Source organism: Rhinolophus sinicus, chromosome 11 (genome assembly GCF_057876585.1).
Source record: "Rhinolophus sinicus isolate RSI-liver-muscle chromosome 11, RSI-T2T, whole genome shotgun sequence".
Taxonomy (NCBI): domain Eukaryota; kingdom Metazoa; phylum Chordata; class Mammalia; order Chiroptera; family Rhinolophidae; genus Rhinolophus; species Rhinolophus sinicus.
Window position 1 is genome coordinate 17,252,831 of NC_142511.1, and position 23,080 is coordinate 17,275,910.

Consider the following 23,080-nt stretch of genomic DNA (forward strand, 5'->3'; position numbering starts at 1 on the left):
AGGGCGTCCCAACAGACCTGGGGGCCTGGCACAGAAGTGAGAGCTAACAAAGCCATGCAGACTTTGGCCTCAGCGTCAGGTCTAACATGGCCCAGCTATATCCTCGCCCCCCCTTTAAACACAGTGAAACTTCTGCAGAGCTGCTGGGGGCTCCCATGGCCCCTGCGCATGACCTTAGGGGATGGCCCTGATGGAGCAGGCAGCAAGTGGAGGGAGGCTGTGGCTGTAGGACACCTGTTCCCTGGCCTGCCCTCATAAAGCACTCCCCCCTTCTGGCCCCATCCCCAGATGTTTGCACCCCTTCCCCACTGAAAACAGTGATCCTGGCTGTTACCCACCTTACAAAAGACAGACTGCTCCCACTGCCTGCCCAGCACACCTGTCCTCACACCCGTTCATGTCAGGGTCCCAGGAGGAGCAGAGGGGACCCCAGTTCTCACAGTCTAAAGCCCTGAGCCCTGCAAGGAGGCTTGCTGGGCTGGGGGTATGGAGTTATGATAAGGTCCTGGGTCCTGAGCCCCACACTGTCACCACTTTGTCTAATTGGTGTGAAGTGGGCCTCTGTGACCCAGGCTGAGAACCAACTCACCCCACTTGCTTTCTGTGGGGAAACCACATTCTGAGTCCTGAACCCCCAGCTCTCAGAGACGTGAGCGTCCAAGATTGGTGGTAACTCGGGTGCTGAAAAGAGGGCACGAGTCACAGCCCAAAACCCATGGTAGCTGCTCTGCTGGCTTTGAGGCCCTCTGTGGGCACCACCCCCAACTGCTCTCCGGAGCCTCCAGAACAGCTCTCTCACCCCTCTGTCCTCTGCAGCTTCCGTCACCCTCCCAATGTCTGCTGCCAGGGACCATAAGACCCAGCACATCGCTGGGCAGACGGAGCTTTGAAAACACAATTGATCGTCACTATTCTTGGATTTCCTATTTGCAAATCACCTACCCACTGAAACTTGTTATCCCCAAACCAATACTCGGGGCTCTTTCATGGTCCTTCATGGATATATGCGGCGTGGCGAAAATTTGAGTTGTCTGAGCAGACAGTCCCCGCTGAGGTCACAAGGCGACGCTCTGCCTTCTCGTTTCAGCTCACACACTGGGAACAAGTGTCCTCTTCACAGTCTAGTTAGTGCCATGCTTTTCAAATTCCTGTGCTTTTTGGTGGTGGTTTCGCAGGGTGGTGCTGAAGAGCTGGCTGTCTGCTATTCCTCCACACGAGAAGGCTGTGCTGTGCCTTACGGAGAAAAGATGAGTGTTGGGCAAGCTTAGTTCAGACACGCATTGCAGGGCCGTGGGCTATGAGATCAGCATTAATGAACGAACAATATGTATTAAATAAAGTGTCTTTAAACAGAAACAAACACAGAACAAGGCTAGGTATTGATCAGTTGCCGAAACATTTGTGTCCGGAGGCTAGCGGGAGGCTAGCCCTGTGTTTCCCAGAGGAGCAACGGTTCAACATTTGCCAGTTCAGTGTTCCCAGAGACTTTATAAAACATGGCTACCACGAGGAACAAGAATCAACATACGGGTGTATTCTTGGGCCCACCTGGATCTAGCATATCAGGCTTTCCTGGGCATGGGCCCTGGCAGCTGTGTTTCTCAAGGCTCCACAGGTGATTCTAATGTAGGGCCTGGGTGGGGGCCATGAGATACCCCAAAGCACCGAGGTTAGACCTGCTGGGCCTGGGTAGTCAAGGTAGCGATCTTGAAACAACCTTCTCACATAACTGGAAGGTGATGTGTATGTAGTGTGACGTGGAGAAATGACCGTAAGATTGACTAGGTGTTAGGGATCTGAAGTCTGGGTGACCGCAGGCAAGTCATCGAATGTTCACGGCCTCCGTTTCCCATCCATCACATGAAGATAGTAACACCTGTATGTGTTGGGATTTTGCTCTGACATTCGGATGTGTCTTGTGGTCTGAGATGCCAGAGTCCACTGGCATCTATAGAGGAAGAACTTGTCCCAAGATAAAAGGTAGATAATCTTGGCCAAGAGTGACGAGCACATTCCTAGGGACAGAAAGGAGGAGGGACAGCTTCGGGGACCACTGGGTACTGGCCACTCAGGTCAGCCTCTAGCCTAAGGAAGGCCACTTGCCCAAGAATCTTGGTGAGACCCATGGAGCTCAGGGCCACCAGCGCTGGAACTGACACGTGGCCCTGCGTAGAGGCAGGATGTATCACCTCAAGGGAGGGCACCATGTACCATGGCTGTCTGGCTCCATCTGTGGGAACCGTACCTGCACAGACAACATCCCACCCACCCTGCCCCTCCCTGCCCCCTGATGTCACACCTTCTCAAGCTTTGGGGTCACTGAGGGCAGCTACTGCAGATGTCACCTCACAGAGTCGAAGCTGAGAGGCAAGGGTTAGGATGCTTCCTGGGACGATTCCAGAGGAGAAACCCAGAGTCCCAGGCAGGCACGAAGCCCCAGAAAGACTGTCAGCTTCTGTTCATGTGACCATTTTGAAGCCCAGACTTGCATGGCTGGGGGGTCCCAGATGTTTGAAAATCAACTGAGCTGGTAACTATGGAGGATTTTGAAAAGGTGCAAAAAGAGCCTGCCGAACATAAAGGTGTTTTATATCAGTCCTTTCAAAAATGCCCCCTGGCAGGGCGGCATTCTCCGTGAACAGGAACCGGCCGGATGGAGAGGGCATCTCTGCAGTGAGGCTGGCCAGGTAGAAGAGGTGTGCCCATTGACCTGTCCAAGGACAAACTGGCCCTTCTTTCTCAGGGTAGAGCAGTAACCACCCACCTAGGAGGTTAGAAAACAATGACTTTTGATTTCCCCTGAGCCCAGTGCACAAAGGGCCTCCAGAGGCCAGAAATGTTCTGGCCCACCTGACACTGACGTCAGAGAATCATGAAAATGTATCGTGGAGGTGGCAACTGCAGGAGGCACCCCCCCCCCCAGGGCGAGTGGGACAAAAAAGAGAAGCGTTTGGAATTATTAAAACTTGGAAACAGGGGAGAGACCTGAACAGGGTGGGACCCAGACATCTGAGGTGGGGACACCTGCCGGCCATCTCCAGGTGGGTGAGGTGCCACGAAGTTCGTATTACTACTGTTGGAAAACTGCAAACTGGATTTAGCTGCCGCTGTGGGAAGGAACTGTTGCTGCTGAGGATGAAGTACTGCTGTCGGAGCCACTCCCAGCGGGAGGGTGACAGGAAAGAGCGGGTCTCTCCCTCCAGCTTTCCTGTCCTCTTCTAGCGCCTCCTACTGGCCGAATCTAGCGGAGCAGCCGGCAAAGCCACAAGTCGTTTGCCCAGTCTCAGCCCAGCACCGCAGAAGGGAGATGAGAAGGAAGACTAACACGCCCATGAGCTGGAGCTGGAGCCTGTTCTAGTGCACGTGTGTGCACACACACACAGATGCACACACACACATGCAGAGACACACACATACACATATACATACACACAGATACACAGAGATATACCCGTACACAGATACACACATACATACACACACAGATACACAGACACACACAGATACACAGACACAGATATAAACAGACACACAGAGAGATACACACAGACACACATGCACACACAGATACACACAGAACATACACACAAAGACACACACACAGGTAACACACACACACGTGCGCGCAGGACTATTAGCCGACTGGATTGTGGGTCCTGTTCCTTGGGTGTAGAGCTGTCAGCAAACCTCAGGGCCCTGACCGGCGGGCAAGCCACTGATTCTGAACCACCAGCTCCTGGGCCCCTTGAGCACCCCACCCGCAAACAGCTCCTGGTTTGAGACCCTTCAATCAAAAGGAAGCTCAAACTTCTGCATTCTGAAGGGCCATCTGGGCATTTGCACGTCAACAGTTCCTGCCCCGCTGTCCTGGAGGAGAGTCCCAGGAGCTCAGAGAAAAGCGAGCTTTGCACTAAACTGCTTGGCACACAGGAGACTCCATGGAACTCCTTTTCCAAAAGCAGGTCCACACTAAAAACATTCTTCTGGTCTCCATGTAAATGTCACCACCTCGGAGAGACCTTCCCAGCCCACTCTGTCTCATTAGGTCCCTCTGCCACCCTATTGTTTCCTATCACTGTGCGTTGTCATTTCGTTCAGGGCTGGTGTCATGGTATACAATTCTATTTTCTGATGGTTTGTTTATTGCCCGTGTAGATAGCTGACTCACAAGGGGTGGGGCATGCTGGCTCTTTCACCATGGCACTCAGGACCTGGCCTAGAGCCTGGCACATAGTAGGTCTCCGTAAGAGTTTGTCAGATGAATCAACTTAAAAATATAAAACGGTCCTAGATGAGTTGCAATAAATTGATGGATGGTGGCTCTATGAATTAGTGGTGTATGGGGCATAACAAACTCTAAGAATGTTGTGGGAGGCAGTTGCCCTCCTCTCCTCCAAACCATTTCCAGGACAGCAGGCAGGAGAACTGTCTGCCCTCCGTGGTGTTTCTGCTGTGCTGTGGTCCTGCACACCCATGTGAATTAAGACCTACCCCAGGCTTCTCCCTCATCACAGCTTCACCTCCTGGCCCTCAGAAGGCATTGCCCACATTGAATGCAAGAGCTGGTAGGACCCCATTCATTCCAAAGATGGCTGCACAGCATAGTCCCCTGGGGAACATTTAAAAACACCAGTTTGCCAGCCCTACCACTAGTTTCTGATCCGTTGAGGTCCCTAATTCAGTGGAGCATAGTGAGACTCCAGAAACTCAAGCTTCAATCCTGGCTCTGTGTGAACTGGGGAAGTTACTTAACCTGTCTGTGCCTCGATGTCTCACCTGTAAAATGGAAATAATAACCATCCCAACCTCAGGGGTTTGTTGCGAGGATCAAAGTCAACAATATAAGTAAAGCTCTTGGTGTAATGCCTGACTCAGAGTAAATGCTGAATAAATGTAGCTATTATTGTAATTATTATCTCACCACGAGGTAGTGGCTGACGTGGGGCGAGCCTCCAAGCCTCCTGATCCTGGATCCAGTGTTCTTTCCAACACGTCACTCTGAATGTGCGCACAGCCTTCCCTCTGAGGCCATTCTCGGAGCTTGGCGAAGAGAACATGTGGCCATGGCCCTGGGACCCTTTCATCAAACCACGTGGAAGAGAGAATTGCACCTGACACCAAAGAGTGGCTCCGACCCTTGGAGCACTGATAGCTGGAGAACACGGGAGTTCAGCAGTGCACCTTTTGGATCCTTTCAGAAGCCCTCTGGCTGCTCCTGTTAGCGTTTCATTGTGGAACTATTGGGAACCAAAAATAGAAGTTCTTAGAGGCTCTTAATCCTCTAGGCTTTATGAAACAGCTGCTGGAGAGTTCCGTGCATCAACCACGAGGGGGCACTATGATCCCATGCAAGTGGTTGCTGGTGGGCTGGAACTGGTCAAAAGTTTCCATGACGATCGCAACACTCTTCAGCAACCTCATGCCCCAGCCTTGTCCTGCTCGGGACCCTGTGGCTGGGGATCCCTGCAGCGCATCAGCTCTTGGTCCTAGGGAAACCTCTTTGCAACTCAGCCCACTGCTCTCCTCCTTGGGGATCCTTAATAATTTAAGAGCAAGGACAGTTCTTGCATTTGTTTTTCCGCGTTTGTTTTCCTGGCTTCTTCCCCCTACCCCACCCCGCTGCCACAGCTTGGCGCAGTGCTGGACACATAGTAGGCATGCAGTGTGCATCTGTTTGGTTAGTGGATGGATATGGGAAATCGGTATAAATAATAAATTGTGGAAAGGAGATAAATGGAGCTTTGAGGGACTGGTGGGAGAAAGGGTTATGGCAGAAGGTTAAGAGGAGAGTCATGGCTAAATGGAAAAGGGGGGTGGTGAGAGGGATCAGAAAGGAAGGCGACAGTTCTCCTCTCCCAGCACCCTCTGTTGGGACTCCCACACCCCAGATGCCTCCAGAACCTCCATCTATGGGAGTCCCCAGCCCTCTACTCATCCTAGAGGGGTGAGTGACAAGAGCAGGTTCTCAGGCAGGCTCTCGACTGAGCCGTGGGGGCGGGTTGGCAAGAACAAGGCTGTGGGCCTGGCTGGAGGGGAGGAGAGAGTCCAGAGCCAGAGGCACTGAAGACCTGGGCAGAGACCCAGACAGTCCAGCTGAGGCCTGGGACAGGCTCGGCACAACGGCACACCGATAATAGGCCTCTGGCAGCAAGGCTTTCCCTGGCTGGCAGTCTCTGAAGTGACGCACTGGACAGGACGGGGCAGCCAGAGGAGGACCTTGGTGGCCCCACAGGGTGGGGACAGGGGTAGCAATGCAGAGACTGACAGGGATGAATAGTCTGGGCCGGCTTCAGAGTAGTTGGTCCCCAGGAAGCCATGAGACGAGAGGCAGTTCAGCGAGCCCCTTGTGGCGGGCCAGCCGCCACAAGTCGATCGGTTCCCGAATGGGGGAGCGGGAATGAATAAAAGACACTCTCACATATGATGATGGCGATCGCGGACTCCAGTGATGCTGAAGCCACTGAGTTTATTTTACTGCACCTATATATGCAGTGTGGGGACAGAGCCCCACAAAGTAGTTTACAGGCTCTCGGCCTCACGTGGAGGAGTGGTGGCTCGGGTAGTAGATGGCCGTCAGCTGTGGCTGATTGGCCGTCAGCTGTAGCCAGTTAGCCGCTAATATAACTGCTGCGGCTACGAAAGAGAGCCGAGGAGAGTGGAGGAGAGTGAAAGAGAGTCGTCGGTGGGTTGCAGACAAAACGGACAGCAGGTCGCACGTCCAGTGAACCCAGCCTCCAGTGAGACTATAGTGGTATGACTCCCCTGCCCATGGCTCCGTGGGTGTTCCTTTTTGGCCTCACCATATCCTGCGTTCTTGTATGGGGAGCGGGAGCAGAGACCCCGCAGGCCGCCCGGCACGACAAATGGCGCAGCGAGCAGGGTCCCCCGCACGACATGCAGTTTGAGTACTGCAACTTAGCAACGAAAGTATGCATTATCTTAGCAACTGTAAATTCTTTAACTTTTACATAGGAGACACAAAATTCACTGAAACTCCCAAAAGTAATTATCTTATCAATTGCCCTGATAGGCATCAGCCTTCTGTGTCCGGGAACTGGCCGTTCCCACCACATTCCTGAGCAGCTTACAAGCTTCCCCCAGGTGCAGGCAGAGACAATTGCTCAGGGGGAGGAAACAGGTAGCATAAACCGAGCCATTCTGTAAAGCTTAGAGTTATCTGCAACCATGGCTCCCCACACCCCCTGCCCGGCCCAGCTGGGGCAGGGTTTCCTTTCCTCCCAGCCTGAAGGCTTTCGGAGACTGTCCATGCTGGTTACCATCGGCTGTGGTGGTTGCCAGGGGAACCACTTACTATTTTTATACGTTCCCCACATGACAAGGCTGCAGAAAGGCCCAGGTGTGGTCAGTCTGGGAATGAGCCTGAAAGCGATGCCCGGTGGGCTCAGCTGGAGACATTGGCCAGAGGGTGGGAGCTGCTGTGATGCCCCAGAATGGAGCCTGGGATTCAGACCTACATCCCTGAGTGTAGACTGGGTGGAGGCTGCCACGGAGAGGGGTGACTTGGGTATGGGAGCACCAATCCATTCACTCACTCATTCATTCATTTTATCAAATCAGGAGGTGCTGGGCATCGTGCCAGGTGGTGGAGAGACAGCTGAGAACAGGGCAAGTGCATGCCAGCCTGGTGGGAAGATGGACAAATTAAAGTATCATTACAGAGCAGTGGGATGGGTGCTGCCACAGAGGGGTGCTGGGCACCATCTTGGCAGGGAGGGGTCCAGGAAAGCTTCCTTGGTGAGATGATATCTACACCAAGATAAGGTTTTACGGGGGTGTGGGCAAGGAGGAAGAGCATTGCAGGCAGAGGGAACAGCATGTGCAAGGGCCCTGGGGGGACTGTGAGTAAGGCATGTTCTGGAACTGAAGTCACTTACCTTCTGGAGTATGGGATAGGGTCCCACCCCAGGGGAAGTGACAGCTGGGCAGGGACCGAAACCATCAGGTGGAGTTGGGGGTGGGACAGCTGCAGCACAGTGGGTACACTCAGGCACATGTGGTATCAGGACGCTGGCAGTGCCCTGGGAGGAGAGGGGCAGGTTTCCCCGGGAGTCTGAGCTGTAGGAGGGAGATTCCACCAGGAGAGCTGTGTTACTGCTCGCAGTTACTGAGTCCAGTTACTGAGGAAGTAAACTTGTGTCTTTACCTGGGTTTTCCCCAAAGCACAGACTGGGGTAGGGGCTTGTGTGCAGGGACGCACATTGGGAAGTGATGCATGGGGTCAGCTATAGGGGACTGGGAAAAATAAACCGAGAAGGAGGTCTTATCGAGCTGGTTACCCCTGTGTACAGCTGGGGCTCAGCCTCACCCAAGAGCCTCAGGAACCTGTAAAATGAGCCTCAGGTTGTGGGGTTGGGCTGCTAGCTCCAGCCCCTGTTGGTGAAGGCTGGTCCTGGGATGTTATCTCCATCGAATGGGAATGCCCCAGAATGGCTTAGAGCAGCTCACTTGGCAGAGGAGCCCAGGGAAGAAAGCTGAATGTGGCCGACATTGCACCACATGTGCTGGACTGACAGGCTGTGGGGTGAAACGTAAAAGATGAGCAGCGCATTGTGTATTAAATAATTCTCCAGGCAATGAATACATTTGGTGATTTGGTGTCCTGCAGGGCCAACCTCTGCCCGGTTGGTCAGTTTCCCCATGCAGTGGGGCAGCCTGCCCCGCCTCTCTGGAAAAGCTTGTGTAGTTTCCGACCTCTTTGAGCAAGGGTTTTATGCCCTGGAAGCAACCATCCTTCAGAGCAGGGCCAGCTGCATTCTCTGGGCCCTGCAGGTGATATCTGGTGATCACAGAGATCCCTGGGGAGGGCCTGGGGTCAGGCACCCACCGCCTTGCAGGGACTGGGCTCTGAGCATGGATGTCCAGCTTTGGCCGAATGCCAAGCATCTCAGGAGCTGACAAAGCCCTGGCAGGCCATGATTTTTGGAGACTGGGACTTTGAGAGCAGCCGCTTGAAGGAAGCCAATGCAGGGGTGAGGCTGCTCTATTCTGACCCTTATTTATTCTCCTGGAAGCTAAGGAAGTGGAAGAGATCCCCTGCAACAGGTGCCTGAAGAAGGACCTGAGGTGTCTGAGTCTGGGGCTCTTCTGTCCGGGATCAGGCTGGGACCTGGGCCAAATGCCTTTGATGACCTCACCTCTAGGACCGGGGTTGCTGGTCAGCCTCCTCTGCGTTCCCTTCTGCAGCCAGTCGGCTCCATCTCTCAGCTCTCGGGGACATACAATCCTTATTCTCCAGATAGGGACCGGGCTCTGTGCTCCTGGCCTGGTTTCCTGCCATTAAGCCTCTTCTTCCCTGTGATGGCAGGGAGCTGGGTCCGTGACACCTGCCGGGGAAGGCGCTGTGCAGTTGCAAGCTTGGGGAGCAAAGAAAGAAGGGTAGTGATCAGCACCGTAGGGTACAAGGAACATGAAGCAGGAGGCCCTCTGCTTCCCCTAAGAGAGAGCGGAGGGGCCGCACCTCGCACGAAGGACTTCACAAATTACACCAGTGTCAACAACACTCCAGTGCCCTGAGCACCGACTGTACATCAGGCATTGAGCTTCCTACCCCTGGGAGAGGTTGAACGTGAACTTGTGTGGGGGTTGGGTGCTTCCACTCTCCCGCTGCCTTTCCTTCATCCTTCTCTTCTCCTGGGTAAAGAATCATAGGAATCATAGCGGCTTTCTTCCTATTTTATTCCAACATGGCACATGGCCTTCACTCTGCCTGCAGCCCCCGTGCTGGGAGGTGGCCTTGCCTCAGTGGCTGGTGCAGTTCAATCCCTGAGGTTCGCTCAGGACTGATGGATTTCCTGGGATACAGGACTTTCAGGGCAAACGCCAGAAAGTTTGGAAAGGTTGGCTACCCTAGGTGAGTGTCTGAGCGGGGCCTTCAAGGCTTTCCTGTGTGGAGAAGATAGGCTCATAAATAGGCAATTACAGCAAAGCAGGTGAGTGCTAAACAACCGGGGACCCCAGAGGATGGGAAGGCTTCCTGGCAGAGGTGTATCTAGGCTGCCTTGTAAAGAGGATGTATATATAAGCCTATAAAGCAAAGAGAACATGCCAACTAGACAAGGGAGTCGGGCAAGAGGGCCACAGGCTTTGGACTCCAGGGTTCTGTGTGTTTCATTTTTGGGTCCTGCATCTCAGGTGCAAATGAGGCAAGTCCCAAGGCCAGCCTGTGTCCCCCTGCCCTGAGCTGTACCCACTCAGTGTGGACCCTGTTCAGGCTGCCCAGGTTTTTGTGTGCTGTCCTGGCAAAGGCTGACCTGGAATCTCCAAATGAGATTCTGATGCAGAAAAGACTCTTTCTGGGGTATAGGAGGTGGCCTTTGTAGTGCAGGGCAGAATTGTGGGTTTTGGGGGAGGGGAGTGGGGAGCCTGAGGCCCAGAGGGAAAACTGCTTTGATGGGAGAAAGGGGGGGGGGGGAACAGTGGTCCTGGAAAGTTGCCAGGACCTGAATTTGGAGACCTTGCCCACCCTGCAGAGATGGGACTCTAAGGAGCGAAATCCTAGTCCATCCATTACTTGCTGATGCAGGAAGTACGTGGCACATAAGTAAAAGAAGTCATCTCTCGGGGGTTTTGAGTACTTATAACCATTTGTGCATCATTCATTTGGGGGCAAAAGGTCCCAGTACAGCCCACCTCGGCCTCATGAACTTCCTGAGTCCCAGGCCAGGGTCCTGTCTGATAAGCCCGAGGCCCATTACTCTCGGATGCTCATCAGGCTCCCAGCCTCTTGTGTGGGACTCGAGGGTTCACCATTAGACTCCAGGGTCTGAACACAAAAAGAGTAAAGTGGAGGTGACCCCTGGTCCTCAGAAAGCTCTCCCTAAGGTGAGGGGGTAAGGCGTAAGGTGGCATTTCTCAAAGTACATCTGGACCCATCTGTATCACAAGCTCCTGGAGCTCATTAAAAATGCGGTTCCCGGGCCGGCCCGGTGGCTCAGGCGGTTGGAGCGCCGTGCTCCTAACTCCGAAGGCTGCTGGTTCGATTCCCACATGGGCCAGTGGGCTCGTTGCAACCACAAGGTTGCCGGTTCAATTCCTCGAGTCCCGCAAGGGATGGTGGGCTCTGCCCCCTGCAACTAAGATTGAACACAGCACCTTGAGCTGAGCTGCCTCCGGGATGGCTCAGTTGGTTGGAGCGCGTCCTCTCAACCACAAGGTTGCCAGTTCGATTCCTCGACTCCCGCAAGGGATGGTGGGCAGCGCCCCCTGCAACTAGAAAGCGGCAACTGGACCTGGAGCTGACCTGCGACATCCACAACTAAGATTGAAAGGACAACAACTTGACATGGAAAAAAGGCCTGGAAATAAACACTGTTCCCCAATAAAGAATAAAGTCCCGTTCCCCTTCCCCAATAAAATCTTTTAAAAAAATGCAGTTCCCAGGCCATGGTCTGGAAATACCTGGGACGCAGGAATCAGCATTCTGAAGTCACCCTAGGAGATTCTGCTGCTTAGTGTACAAATTCTCTCTGGAGGGGGGTGGTTGCTATTTATTTCAATAAAAGACAAAGTTTTATGTCAAAGAAATTCATCTCCACTGTAAAATCTCCAAGAGGAGTCTAATTCAGGGTTTCTCAACCTCAGCACCGTTGACACTTTGGACCAGACAATTCTTTGTGGTGGGGGCTGGCCCGTGTGTTGTAGGATGTTTAATATCCCTGGACACTAGATACCAGTAGCATCCTACAGTTGTAGGATTACAATGAAAAAATATCTTCAGGTATTGCCAATTGTCCCTTAGAGGGAAAAATCCCCTCAAAAGGGATTTCCATATAAAACGTGACATGAGTCCAGCGTGTTGGGTGTCGTTCGCCATCCTTGGGGTGACCTCCAGGCCAGTTCAGTCACTCTCTCCCGGTCGTGGTGTAAAGTCAGTCCCTGTAACACCTCCCTTCCCCTTTCTGCGCCCCAGCTCCTAAGCCTCCCCGTCTCTACCACAGCTCGAGGGCGCCCCCTGCTGCCCGGCCTCCCGACAGGCACAGGACAAAGCAGGACTCCAGAAGGGTAGCACCAGCTGCCCTTACAAGTGGTGCGGATCAGGCTCCAAGGAGTGGGCATACGTGGAAGGGTTCGCCTTTTGTGAAAATAAGTTTATTTTTGTGCTTGTTCTAAAGCAAACATGGTCTCAGTAGGAAATTTGGCAAGTACAGAAAACATAAGGAAGAAATACAGGATGCTCATAACTCCCCACCCAGAGAGCCAGTGTCGACTCCTAGGAGGCTTCCCCCTTCGGCTGTTAGTACCACCCTGGCTGGGGTGTGGGCAGGATGCCCAGGTGGACAGAACACTTGACCAAGGACAATGAAATGTATTCAGCGGTCCGGGCTAAACGCTGGCTTTATTCAGATCCGCGAGCCCAGAGGCCCAGGTAGCCTATCGCAGGCGACTTCGCGCGTGAGGTCTCACCCTCCCAAGAACCCACTCCTGCAGGTGGGACATCAGAACTCGTCCTTTATGTCAAAGTGGGGCTGGTCTTCAGGCTTGAAGTCCAGGTTGGGGCTGCCGTCCTCGTTGAGAATCCTTCGGGCCGTGTAGCCGACGATGGGATACTTGGCTTTGTACACTGTGGTGAAGACGTCATCCAGAGATTTCAGCTCCTCCGCGGTGAGGCCGGTCTTGGGGAGAAAAGCCCAAGACACACGGGAGGTGGAGATGAGTGAATCGTACTTGGCTCTGGCTTACCAGCCCCACCTTACTCTCCCCACAACCCTAGTGCAAAAGAAAAAAATACCCAAACCTATGGGGGGGGGGGGGACGAGAGGGGGTATTAACGTGTGAGGGTGCAATGGTTTCATCATGTTTTGCTGTTTGACTGATGTAGGAAATCAAGACTCCAGATGACACCCCGCCTGGGACGGGATGCAAGTGCACTCATTAATGCCACTGTTCTCTCCACATCTCCCATCATAGATTTATACGCCCTTCCCCCACCTTAATTTCTTAACTTGTTTCTGGAATGTTGCAGCTTAAGAGTTTGACTCATCTGAGCACAGCTGGGGTGAATGCCAGCCTTCCTGTTGGGATACATAGACCCTGAAATTGTTTTAGTTAATGCTATTTTCTCCTGCATGGAAACACGAGCGTGGGGGAGAGTCTGCTCTTAATCCATTCATCCCCTGAGCTACCAAGAGGGGCCTGGGGCCTGGGTCTCAGACACTAACGGCAAATCTGTAAGACTTGGCGGGGGTGGTGGGTGCAGACTGGAAGAGGGGTAGAGCTGCCAAGGTAGGTTGCAGCCAAACTGTGAAGCTCACTGAGTTTGATCACAAGTTCACAAGAGTTTGGACTTGACTCTGTAGGCAAGGGGAGCCATGGCAGGTTTCTGAGTGGGAGTGGCACAGTAAGAGATCTATTTCAAGAAAATAGTTGGCTGCCATGTGTAAATAGGCTAGTTAGGAAACTTGGCCATGGCCCAGAGGTGAAAAAAAAAAGGCCATGGCTGAGGGGGTGGGACGTTTTGACAAAAGCTCGTCATCTGGCTCACAGTGTCATGGGTGAGGTCTGCAGGATCCAGGGACATCTTGGCAACCCCTCTGGTGGAGTCCTTCCCGGTCAAGGCATTGTAGGGGGCTCCTCGTCCATAAAACTCTGTAGTGGGGAGGAAGGAAGGGGATGAGTGTGGGTGTGCACGCAGAGCAGCCAGGAGACTGTACACGACAGGGAGGGCAGCTTCTGAGACCCAACCCAATCCTAAAAAGGCTCCAGGCCAAAGGAGAGGGAAAGTAGTGAAGACGTGAAGTCCAAAAAGCCACCACAGCCACCAGTTGGGGCTCCTCTAATTCAAAATATGGAATAAGTTGCACATGCTTGGCTGAGAGGTGACTGTTTAAAAAAACATGAAATGAAAATAATCTCTTAAAAATATTTGAAATGCATAATACAGAATTGTACACCTGAAATCTATGTAATTTTACTAACAATTGTCACCCGAATAAATTTAAAATATATATATTTGAAATGCAAACAAGAAAAATGTTCAGTCTTCTTAAACATTGGTGGAAGCCAAGTCCATTTCCGTTCAACATCTTTTGTTTGGTATCAGATAAACAATGAACCAAGACGGAACTACCTCCATGCTGTCATCCGTAGTTACCAGTAGGGAAGCCATGAAATGGCATTAATATGTTCTACGATCCCAGTAAATAATACTTTTCCTCTCACTGCTTCAACTAGGGTAAATCATCAATTTTGGATTTGAGTCAATAGCCAATGGGGAGCCATGAAGTCTCAGAAGCAGAAGCATGACGTTATTAGAAAAAATAATGAGGTACAATACTGACAAAGATTGTTAACCCCATCTGGGGAAAAAGGACTTGCCCGGTGTCCCCTCCCTTTCCTCACCACTCGTGGCTGCCCAGCTCCCCAGAAATAAGGATTCATAAAGCCAAGCCACTTACCCTTTCCAGAAGTGACATCAAACACCACTCCCTTCACCGCCATGTAGATGGGCTGATCTTCCTAGGAAGCAGGAAAAGAAGCTGTGAGGAGGAGGCAAAGAGCCCAGTTCTTCCAGCTCGAGTTAGGAAAGCCTCTTCCCACCCTGGGCTGTGCAGAGAGCAGTGGGTAAAGTCACAAAGCCGCCTTCCGCATGCCAGTCCGCAGAGAGCTCGCCCCCACCTGCAGAGTCATGACCACTTACAAAAACTTGGAAAAGTTACAAAGTATCACAACAAGCCAATGGCAATACCTTACTTTTTTAAAAAAATCAAAAACTGCAGCAACTCTACACAGATAAAAATTCAGAAGACTATTAAATGATGAATTATTTCAATCATCCCAAATTTTCTTTCATCTTCGTCAATGTACACACATGGATGTAATCAACATAAATGATCTATTTTATATTTTGCTTCTGATAGGTACCATGACTTCATATAAACATTTCCATGTATTGAAATAATCAAAATGGCTGTCACTTGAACAGCTATGGATTAGTGATACTGTGTGCTCGTTTGTTTAGCTCTTCTTCTGTTTTGGGTATTTATTTGGCTTGTTTCCAGTTCCTTACAACTATAAACAGCAGTATTATGAATATCTTTCTACAAGTTACTTTCTAATTTGATGAGTTATGTCTTTGAGGCCTATTTCAATATGTGGAATTCCTGGGCAAACGTATATGAACAACATAACCACTTTTTATATTTTACCTGTTTGTCCTTTAAAAGAGAATTTGTAGTGCTAGAAAAATATAAGTAATGCTGTTTCCCCTGTTCTAACAAAGGGTTATTGTTTGCCTTATTCGTGGGTATACAAGGTTACCCGCATTTCCTCCCCAAAGAATAACACAAGAGCAAACGCATGGATTTTCTAACTTTCATCAAGTCAGGCTCGGGTTGGGGTGACTGGTACAATTCTAGGACACCCAGGACCCGGTCTTTCCTTTGTCTCAGCCCCGTTGAGGTGGGGGGTGGGGGCACAGGAATACCAGCCAGGTGGCTCACAGGCGGGGTTGAGGGTGGGAATAGCAGCTGGAGGTAGAATTTCAGGATCTCCAAGACTATGCTACTTGACCTTCTCTGGGGTGGGCCTTAGGGTTCTTGGCCTCGTAGAGCTTGAAGGTCAGTGTTTTCATGACCACATTTAACAGACTGAGGAACTGGGGCTCAGAGAGTTAAGCAACGAGACCAAAGAAACGTATCTCACTGTCACATAACTTCTCAGGCCTTGGTTTCTCTAACCGTTATGTGGGCATAACACCTGGTAGGAACACTGAAGGCAATAGTGTACGTGAAGCCCAGTACAGTGGTACCTCGGTTTTCGAACGTAATCCATCCTGGAACACTGATCGAGTCCTGAAACGTTCAAAAACAGCCAACAGCTAGGCCTCAGGATCTTGCACTCAGCGGAAGCCCCGTGACATGTTCGACTTCAGAGGCATGTTCGAAAACCGAGGCATTTACTTCCGGGTTTAGGGTGTTCGTAAACCGAAACGTTCGAAAACCGAGGTACTACTGTAAATGACTGGTTGTATTCCCTAATGAACTCCTTCAGATAGTTAGTCCCGAGCACTTCGTCATCTCGGGGGACACTTGCTCCCCCTCATCTTATTTCACCTGATGTGACTTAACCAGCCAGCAGACTTCATTTTCCTTCGGGTTGATTTACTGCCTTTTCTTCATTGTGATTATTTGTTCCTCAACTTGGATGGTTTACCAAGTGGCGTTATGTACTTATATCAATTAAAAAATATATTACAGTTATAATTCTACTCATGGCATTTTGTCAGTTTCCGTTCTGTTGCTTTTTCTTTGACATTTATTTATTTTCTGTATGCAGAGAGGCATATAAGCATGACGTTCACATACATAAGATATAAAAACATGCTTCTTATCAGTAGCACTCTCCATTTCTTCCACAGTTAAGTATTTATCTCCTCATGAAACTACACCCTGAAGGTGTAAGTGCTAAGAGGAAGTCGTAGCAAAGGCGGGGGAAGGAACCTTGAGCATCTTAGGAGGCATTCCTGTTCCATAGACATTTCAGAGAAATGGCCTATCGATTTCACACCACGTGTGCTCCGGGGGCTGAGTTCTTATCATGTGGAGAAGACTGTCCCCTGAAAGCAGAGCCAGCAGGCATGGGTTCTCAGGACCCAAAGAAGACAGAAGGTGGGTGGAAGCCTTTGGAGCATAAGTGCAGACTCTGGAATACAAACAGATATGTCCACGGAGACACGATACAGACACACATGCTCAGCATCAACTTCACGCCACAGTCCCCCATCCCCTCATCCACCTGGAAGGACACATCAGGTGTCCTTTTTGTCCCCACAGCAGAATAAGAGCCAGAGGTCTGTATTTTTCCAAGAGCCCAAAGGAGGAGTCACCAAGTTGTTGTGGTCCTAGCATAAGCTTTCAAGTCAAACAGGTCTGGGTTTTTGAGCCATCACTTACGAGCTGTGTTGCCTTGGGCAAATTATTTAACTTCTCTGTGCCTCCGTTTTCTCTGTAATATCTCTCAACCAAGGTAAGAGATATAAAGCACTTAACAGTATAAGGAAATAAATGTTAGTTTCCCTTTTCCTTCTCTAGGTTTTGACAATTATAAGATCAAAGAGGAATCAGATAACCAAGTAGAAGTAGATTTTCCTAAAGGAAAGATAGAAAGAAATGTAATTCCCAAATGACAGATAAGGACTCTGGAGGAATTTTAAGTTAAAACTAGAAGGGGCCTTGAAGATAATCTATCTACCACCTTCATTTTGCAGATGCAACTTTCCAGGCCCGGGGAGATTATGAAACATGCCCAGAGTCACAGAGTGAATTAGAAGGAGGGCAGGTTCTGGAACCTGGAGCCTTGGAGCCCCAGACTCAGCCCACTCTCTGGCCTGCCCTCCCACCCCCACCCCCCACCCCCAGAGGGCACACAGCACGAGGACAGAGCACTTGCCTGTGACCCGGGTAGGGTGAGTGTATCCTGGGAAACTCATCCAAAAGACCCAGGACCATGAGGAAAGACACAGGGAGTGGATGCAAGGGAATGAGGGAACTGCCTGTAGAAACGAGACCAAGTATTTATCTTTCCTCTGGGTCTTGGGCTTGCTCACCATCTGGGCTTCCTCCCTGACTGTGGTCAAGCGGGGCCAGTAGAGAGTGTCACGCACGTTGCCATGACAAGGGGGTACAAGAGCAGCGGGGCAGAGGAAAGAGGGCTTTTTTCACAGCTGGGAGAGAGAGCCCTGGAGCTGGGTGTAGGCAGAAAGGCGGGGACCAGCCATCTATGGGCACCCCCTGAGCCTCACGCCCTCAGACACTGTACCAGGAGCCAGCGACAGAGCAGAGAAGTTCCTCACTGGTGACTCTTCTTGGAAAAGAAGGAAACTGCCATGGATGCTCTGCAGAACTAACCGGGCCCTCCAAGGGTCATATTTTTCTTTTTTCTCTTTTTTCTTTAAATTAAAGTTTATCGGGGCAACAATTTTTAGTAATGTTACATAGATTTCAGGTGTACAATTCTGTAATACGTTATCTATATCTCACATTGTATGTTTCACCACCCAGAGTCAGTTCTCTTTCCATCATCATATATTAGACCCTGTTTACCCTCTTCTAGAGCTCCGCTCCCCCCTTACCTTCTGGTAACCCCTAAACGCTTGTCTATGTCTATGAGTTTTTGTTTTTTCAGTTGTTTGTCTTGTTCTATTGTTGTTTTTGGTTTATATACCACGTCAGTGAATTCATATGGTTCTCTACTTTTTCTCTCTGACTTATTTCGCTTAGCATTATAATCTCAAGATCCATCCATGTTGTCACAAATGGTCCTATTTCTTCTTTTCTTACCGCCGAATATTCCACAGTATTCCATTGTGTATATATACCACAACTTCTTTATCCATTCATCTATCGAAGGACATTTCAGCTATTTCCATTTCTTGGCATCTTTTTCTAACTGCAGTTGGCCTTGGTAACCTACCAGTGGGTCATGAAATCAATTTCGTGATTTACCAACAGATTTTTAAAACAATGAAATAGAAAAAAGTTAATAAAACAGAAAATAAAAAACATCAGAGTGCATCACACATAGTAGAACAAGCACTGTTTCGTGGAACTTCATGAGACTTCCGTTTCAGTGTTGTGTGGTTATACTGGGGTAGGATGCAAAATATATTCCTTACACAGCTAAAATATCTAAGAGCCATCCTACTGTATAATTAGGGAGGGTGATTTCACATCCGTATTCACCTACCTCTATCCAACAACCTTCACTGTCTGTATATTCTTTTTTTTTTTTAATTTTACTGGGGAATATTAGGGAACAGTGTGTTTCTCCAGGGCCCATCAGCTCCAAGTCGTTGTCCTTCAATCTAGTTGTGGAGGGTGCGGCTCAGCTCCAAGTCCAGTTGCCATTTTCAATCTTAGTTGCAGGGGCGCAGCCCACTGGCCCATGTGGGAATCGAACCCGGCAACCCCGCTGCTCGGAGCTCACACTCTAACCAGCTGAGCCATCCGGCCACCCCCACTGTCTGTATATTGTTTCTGTCCAGAATGATCCTTTTGGAGGAAGTACACTCCCACCCTTCACTATCATTAAGTTTTAGAAAAGTGGAGAACACATGTAGCCCGACCCCCCTTAGAATGAGTGCGAAGGAGAGCTGATGAGTGAGCACAGACACATTCTGGGAGGATGGGCCAGATTTCAAGGAGTCTGGATTTTCAGCAGGTATTCCAAGAGGGCTCATTTTTTCCAGAAGCACAGTATAGCTATTTTCATACTCCTGCGTGTAAGTGATTCCGGGAGCCACGCTGTGGCCCACTCTGAGGACCTACAAGGCTCCAAAGGAGGAAGCTGGGTCAGGGCCTTGTGCAGTAGCTCCAGAACGCAGTATGGCTCTGGGAAAGGCACAGCGGCCAGAATCCCCATCTTTCATGATTTGCAATCTGAAGTTTCCACTGGAGACACTATGCAGCTCCATGCATGGGTGTCTGAGCTCTCACCACAAACAGCACAGGGGCACGTGGGCCTGGGACAGGTGGGTCTGCCTTGGCTCTCATCCAGAAAGGGTATAGTAGAGATAAGACATTCATTGCTGTATGTTCCAGAAAGACTTGTTACACAGGTCCACAATCCCATACCCTGTTTCCCCGAAAATAAGACCTAGCCGGACAATCAGCTCTAATGCGTCTTTTGGAGCAAAAATTAATATAAGACCCGGTCTTATATAAGACCCGGAATTATATTACATTACATTATATTACATTATATTACATTACATTACATTACATTACATTATATTATATTATATTATATTATATTATATTATATTATGTTACATTATATTATAAGACTGGTCTTATATTATAGTAAAATAAGACCGGGTCTTATATTAATTTTTGCTCCAAAAGACGCATTAGAACTATTGTCCGGCTAGGTCTTATTTTCGGGGAAACAGGGTAGCAGAAACTCTTGGGTGTCGGCTGTTTGGAATTCAGAATTTGTTAGATTTTAGAAAGCTGTTATGGAGCGCATACCATAACACTTACAGGGGGTCCAAGGCAGCACCCCATAATCAACTATACTAATATTTCCACAGTAAAGCATGAACATGAATATTCACACTAACTAGGATAAATGAAGACTATAAACAGATTTGTGTCAGAGCCAACAAAGTTCCATCAGCAAAGGAGTTCAGATCAGGTCAGGTTTTGCTGTCAAATGACTTAGTAAAAAAAACAAAACACATGGTTTTTAGAGCTTATTCGATTTCTGAATGGCATAAGAAGGTTGTGGCCTTATTAGACCACCTCTTGCTTCTATCTTTAATAATAAGCTAATAAAAATAATAGCAGCTAAGATTACACAGGCTTACTATGCTAACGTGACACCAGGTCTATGTTAAGCATTTTGCATGTCACCATCTCACTTAACCCTCACAAAGCCCTGTACAGAGTAGGAACTCTTATTATAGTCATTATGATGATCAGTTTTATGCGTCATTTTGGACAGGTGACAGTATCCAGTTATTCAACCAAGCACTTATCAGAGGTGTTGCTGTGAAGGTATTTTGTAGATGTGATTAACATCTATAGTCAGTTAACTTTATGTAAAGGAGATTATCCTGAATAATCTGGGTGGGCCTGATTGCATCAGTTGAAAGGCCTTAAGAACAGAATTGAGGATTGTCTGAGGAAGAAGAAATTCCATCCCTACGGATTTTAGACTTGCCTCGCCAGCCCCATCATCACATAAACCAATTCCACTGCCCCCCTCCTCCCTTACTCTCTTCCTTTCTCAGCCTACAGACATCCTCTGGGCCCCATACCCAAAATATTCTTTGCTTAACCTGTTTCCATCTCAAGCTTCCTCTCTGCTTCCCTCAATTAAGTATCAATGATATCAGCATAAAAAACCAAAGATCTTTCTCAGTCCTCATCCCGCAGCCCCTGGCATGGTTGCTGCATGTACCCTCCACTTTGAACTCTCCTCCCTTAGGTTCTGTGCTGGGGGTTTTTAAGATCACCCCCATGTTTGGAGATTCCCTAGAAGGGCTCACAGAACTCAGCATGCAGTCGTCCTCACAGTAGGATTTATTACAGCCATGTAGTGAGGCTACACAGCAAGATCACGAGGGAAAAGGACACAGGGGGTCTGGAGGAATCTGTGTACAGACTTCCTTATGTTCTCTCCGTCCCGTGAGAGTTACACAGAGCACGCTGCTCCCCCAGCAACCAAATGCAGCTACACGTGTGCCGTGTTTCTGCCCGGGGAAGCCCATGAGAGACAGAGTCCAAAGTTTTTACTGGGCCCTGGGCAGGTAGGCCCTCTCTGCCTGGCAGTGATCAACATAAACATACTGCCAGTACAAAGGGCCCCGGCGGGGCCACCCTTAGCCCTTTGGGAAGTGTGAGACCCTGGAAATCCAGACACCAGCCAACAGCCCCTCTTGCCAGCACTGCTAACTTATCGGGGCGCAGATTCCCTGACCCGGTACCTCTGGTTCCTGCCACCCCAAAAGATAGTGTCCCTTAATGTCTGTCACATCCCTGTATTCCTCCCTCCGTGTTCTCAGCAACTCAAGCTTCTAACCATCCTTTACAATGATCTCCAAGTAGCATCACTGCCTAAAGGCCTGGTTTCTGGGTCCTCTTTGCCAACCTGGTCTAACGCTGGTTACTTAGGGGGTAGGAAACCCGGGCCAGAGGGCTTTAACAAGAGAACACTGGGTCCCTTCCTTGGTCTACCATTAAATGGTGGCATGCCTCAGTTTCCTCATGTGTGAAAGCAGGAGGTTGGCTCCTATAACTCTGAAATGCTATAGTACCATGATTTCCCCCACCAAGTTGCTCCCTCCCCACTCCAGCTCTAATAGCAGTCCCCCTGTGACCCTTCTCACGTGCAGCATCTGCTTCCCACACTAGGCAGCCACCACACTGGGCCACAGCAACCTCAGTGGACACGTGATTGTGAGATGTCCAGACTACTGAGTACTGTGGGTGTGTTGGGGCGAATCTGTCTCTCACCTCTGATCTCCAACTGTGACCTCCCCCAGCTCCTGCTCAGCTCGGAGTGCACAGGCACTCAAAGCAGGTTTGAGGAGTGGGTTACAGAGGAGGCCTGGGATATAGGGGCAGGAAAACAAAGTGTAGGGAAAGCCGATCCATCCCGGGCCCGCCCCAATTGAGCGCCTGACCCAGGGAGCAGGCTTTGCTTCCCTCCCTCCGTCTCCTGCCACTCCGCGGGGAGAGCAGGCATCCCCCAGCTGATGGTAACACAAGCACGAAAAAGTTCTGAGGTTCCTTACAGACCACCAGCCAAGATGAATCTCAAGGGAGCAGCTCCGGAATAGAGGAGGAAGCGCGGGGCGGGGTGTCTTGGCTTAGTGGAGAGGGGGAAGCAGGGCGCCCCGATTGCTGAGGACTCCCCCTTATCCCTGGGCGGCCATCGGGGCCTGGAGAGAGGAGGCCGGGCAGGCCTGGCGCCCAGCTCCGAGCCGGGGCTCCCGGTGGGGGCGTCCGCGCGGCCCGCGCCTTCCCGGAGGCCTTCTCCGGCTACGGCGGCCTCCGGGTCCCGGCCTCCCTTCCCGCGAGGGCGGACGGGCCCCGGGTCCCTCGGCCGGCGCTCCCCGCATACCTCCTCCCCGCCGAAGCGGGCCAGCTCCTCCTCGGTGAAGAGCCGCACCGCGGGGCCTCGCGCGGCGGGGCGCGGCGTCTGCCCGGCCTGGACTGCGGGCAGCTCCAGGGCCAGCGCCAGGACCAGGGCCAGCGCGGCCAGCGGCCACAGCCTCCGCCCCGGCGCGGGGCCTGCCATAGTAAGCGCGCCGAGCACGGCCAGGGCAGCCTGGGCTGCGGGGCCCGCGCGCTCCAGCCCGCAGCCCGGAACCCCGCCCCGCGCGCGCCCGCCGCCCCGAGGGCCGATGGCCGGGATCCCGATGCGCCGGGATCGCGCCGCTGGAAACTTGAACTAGGCAGGATTTCAACCCAACGCTCCAGACTCTCAAGCTGCGGACTGAAAGTTGAGCCCAAGAAAGACTTATGTTGCAGTAGTTCCTTAATCAGGTACATAGATGACACAGCCCCACATTCCAGCACCTGCTACGGTATATTTATGAACTAGCACCTCCACTTTA

The 23,080-nt window shown here is 50.8% G+C and overlaps 1 protein-coding gene across 1 annotated transcript; it reads right to left on the minus strand.

The window, feature by feature from the left end:
* Positions 1 to 12,086: 12,086 nt before the first annotated feature.
* On the minus strand, positions 12,087 to 22,869 carry NENF (neudesin neurotrophic factor). Its single transcript, XM_019738051.3, has 4 exons — positions 22,585 to 22,869; positions 14,415 to 14,475; positions 13,502 to 13,605; positions 12,087 to 12,632 (listed from the first exon to the last, which is right to left on the minus strand). Exons 1-4 carry the CDS (start codon positions 22,759 to 22,761, stop codon positions 12,456 to 12,458), a joined length of 519 nt encoding a protein of 172 aa, XP_019593610.2. The 5' UTR covers positions 22,762 to 22,869; the 3' UTR covers positions 12,087 to 12,455.
* Positions 22,870 to 23,080: the final 211 nt, after the last annotated feature.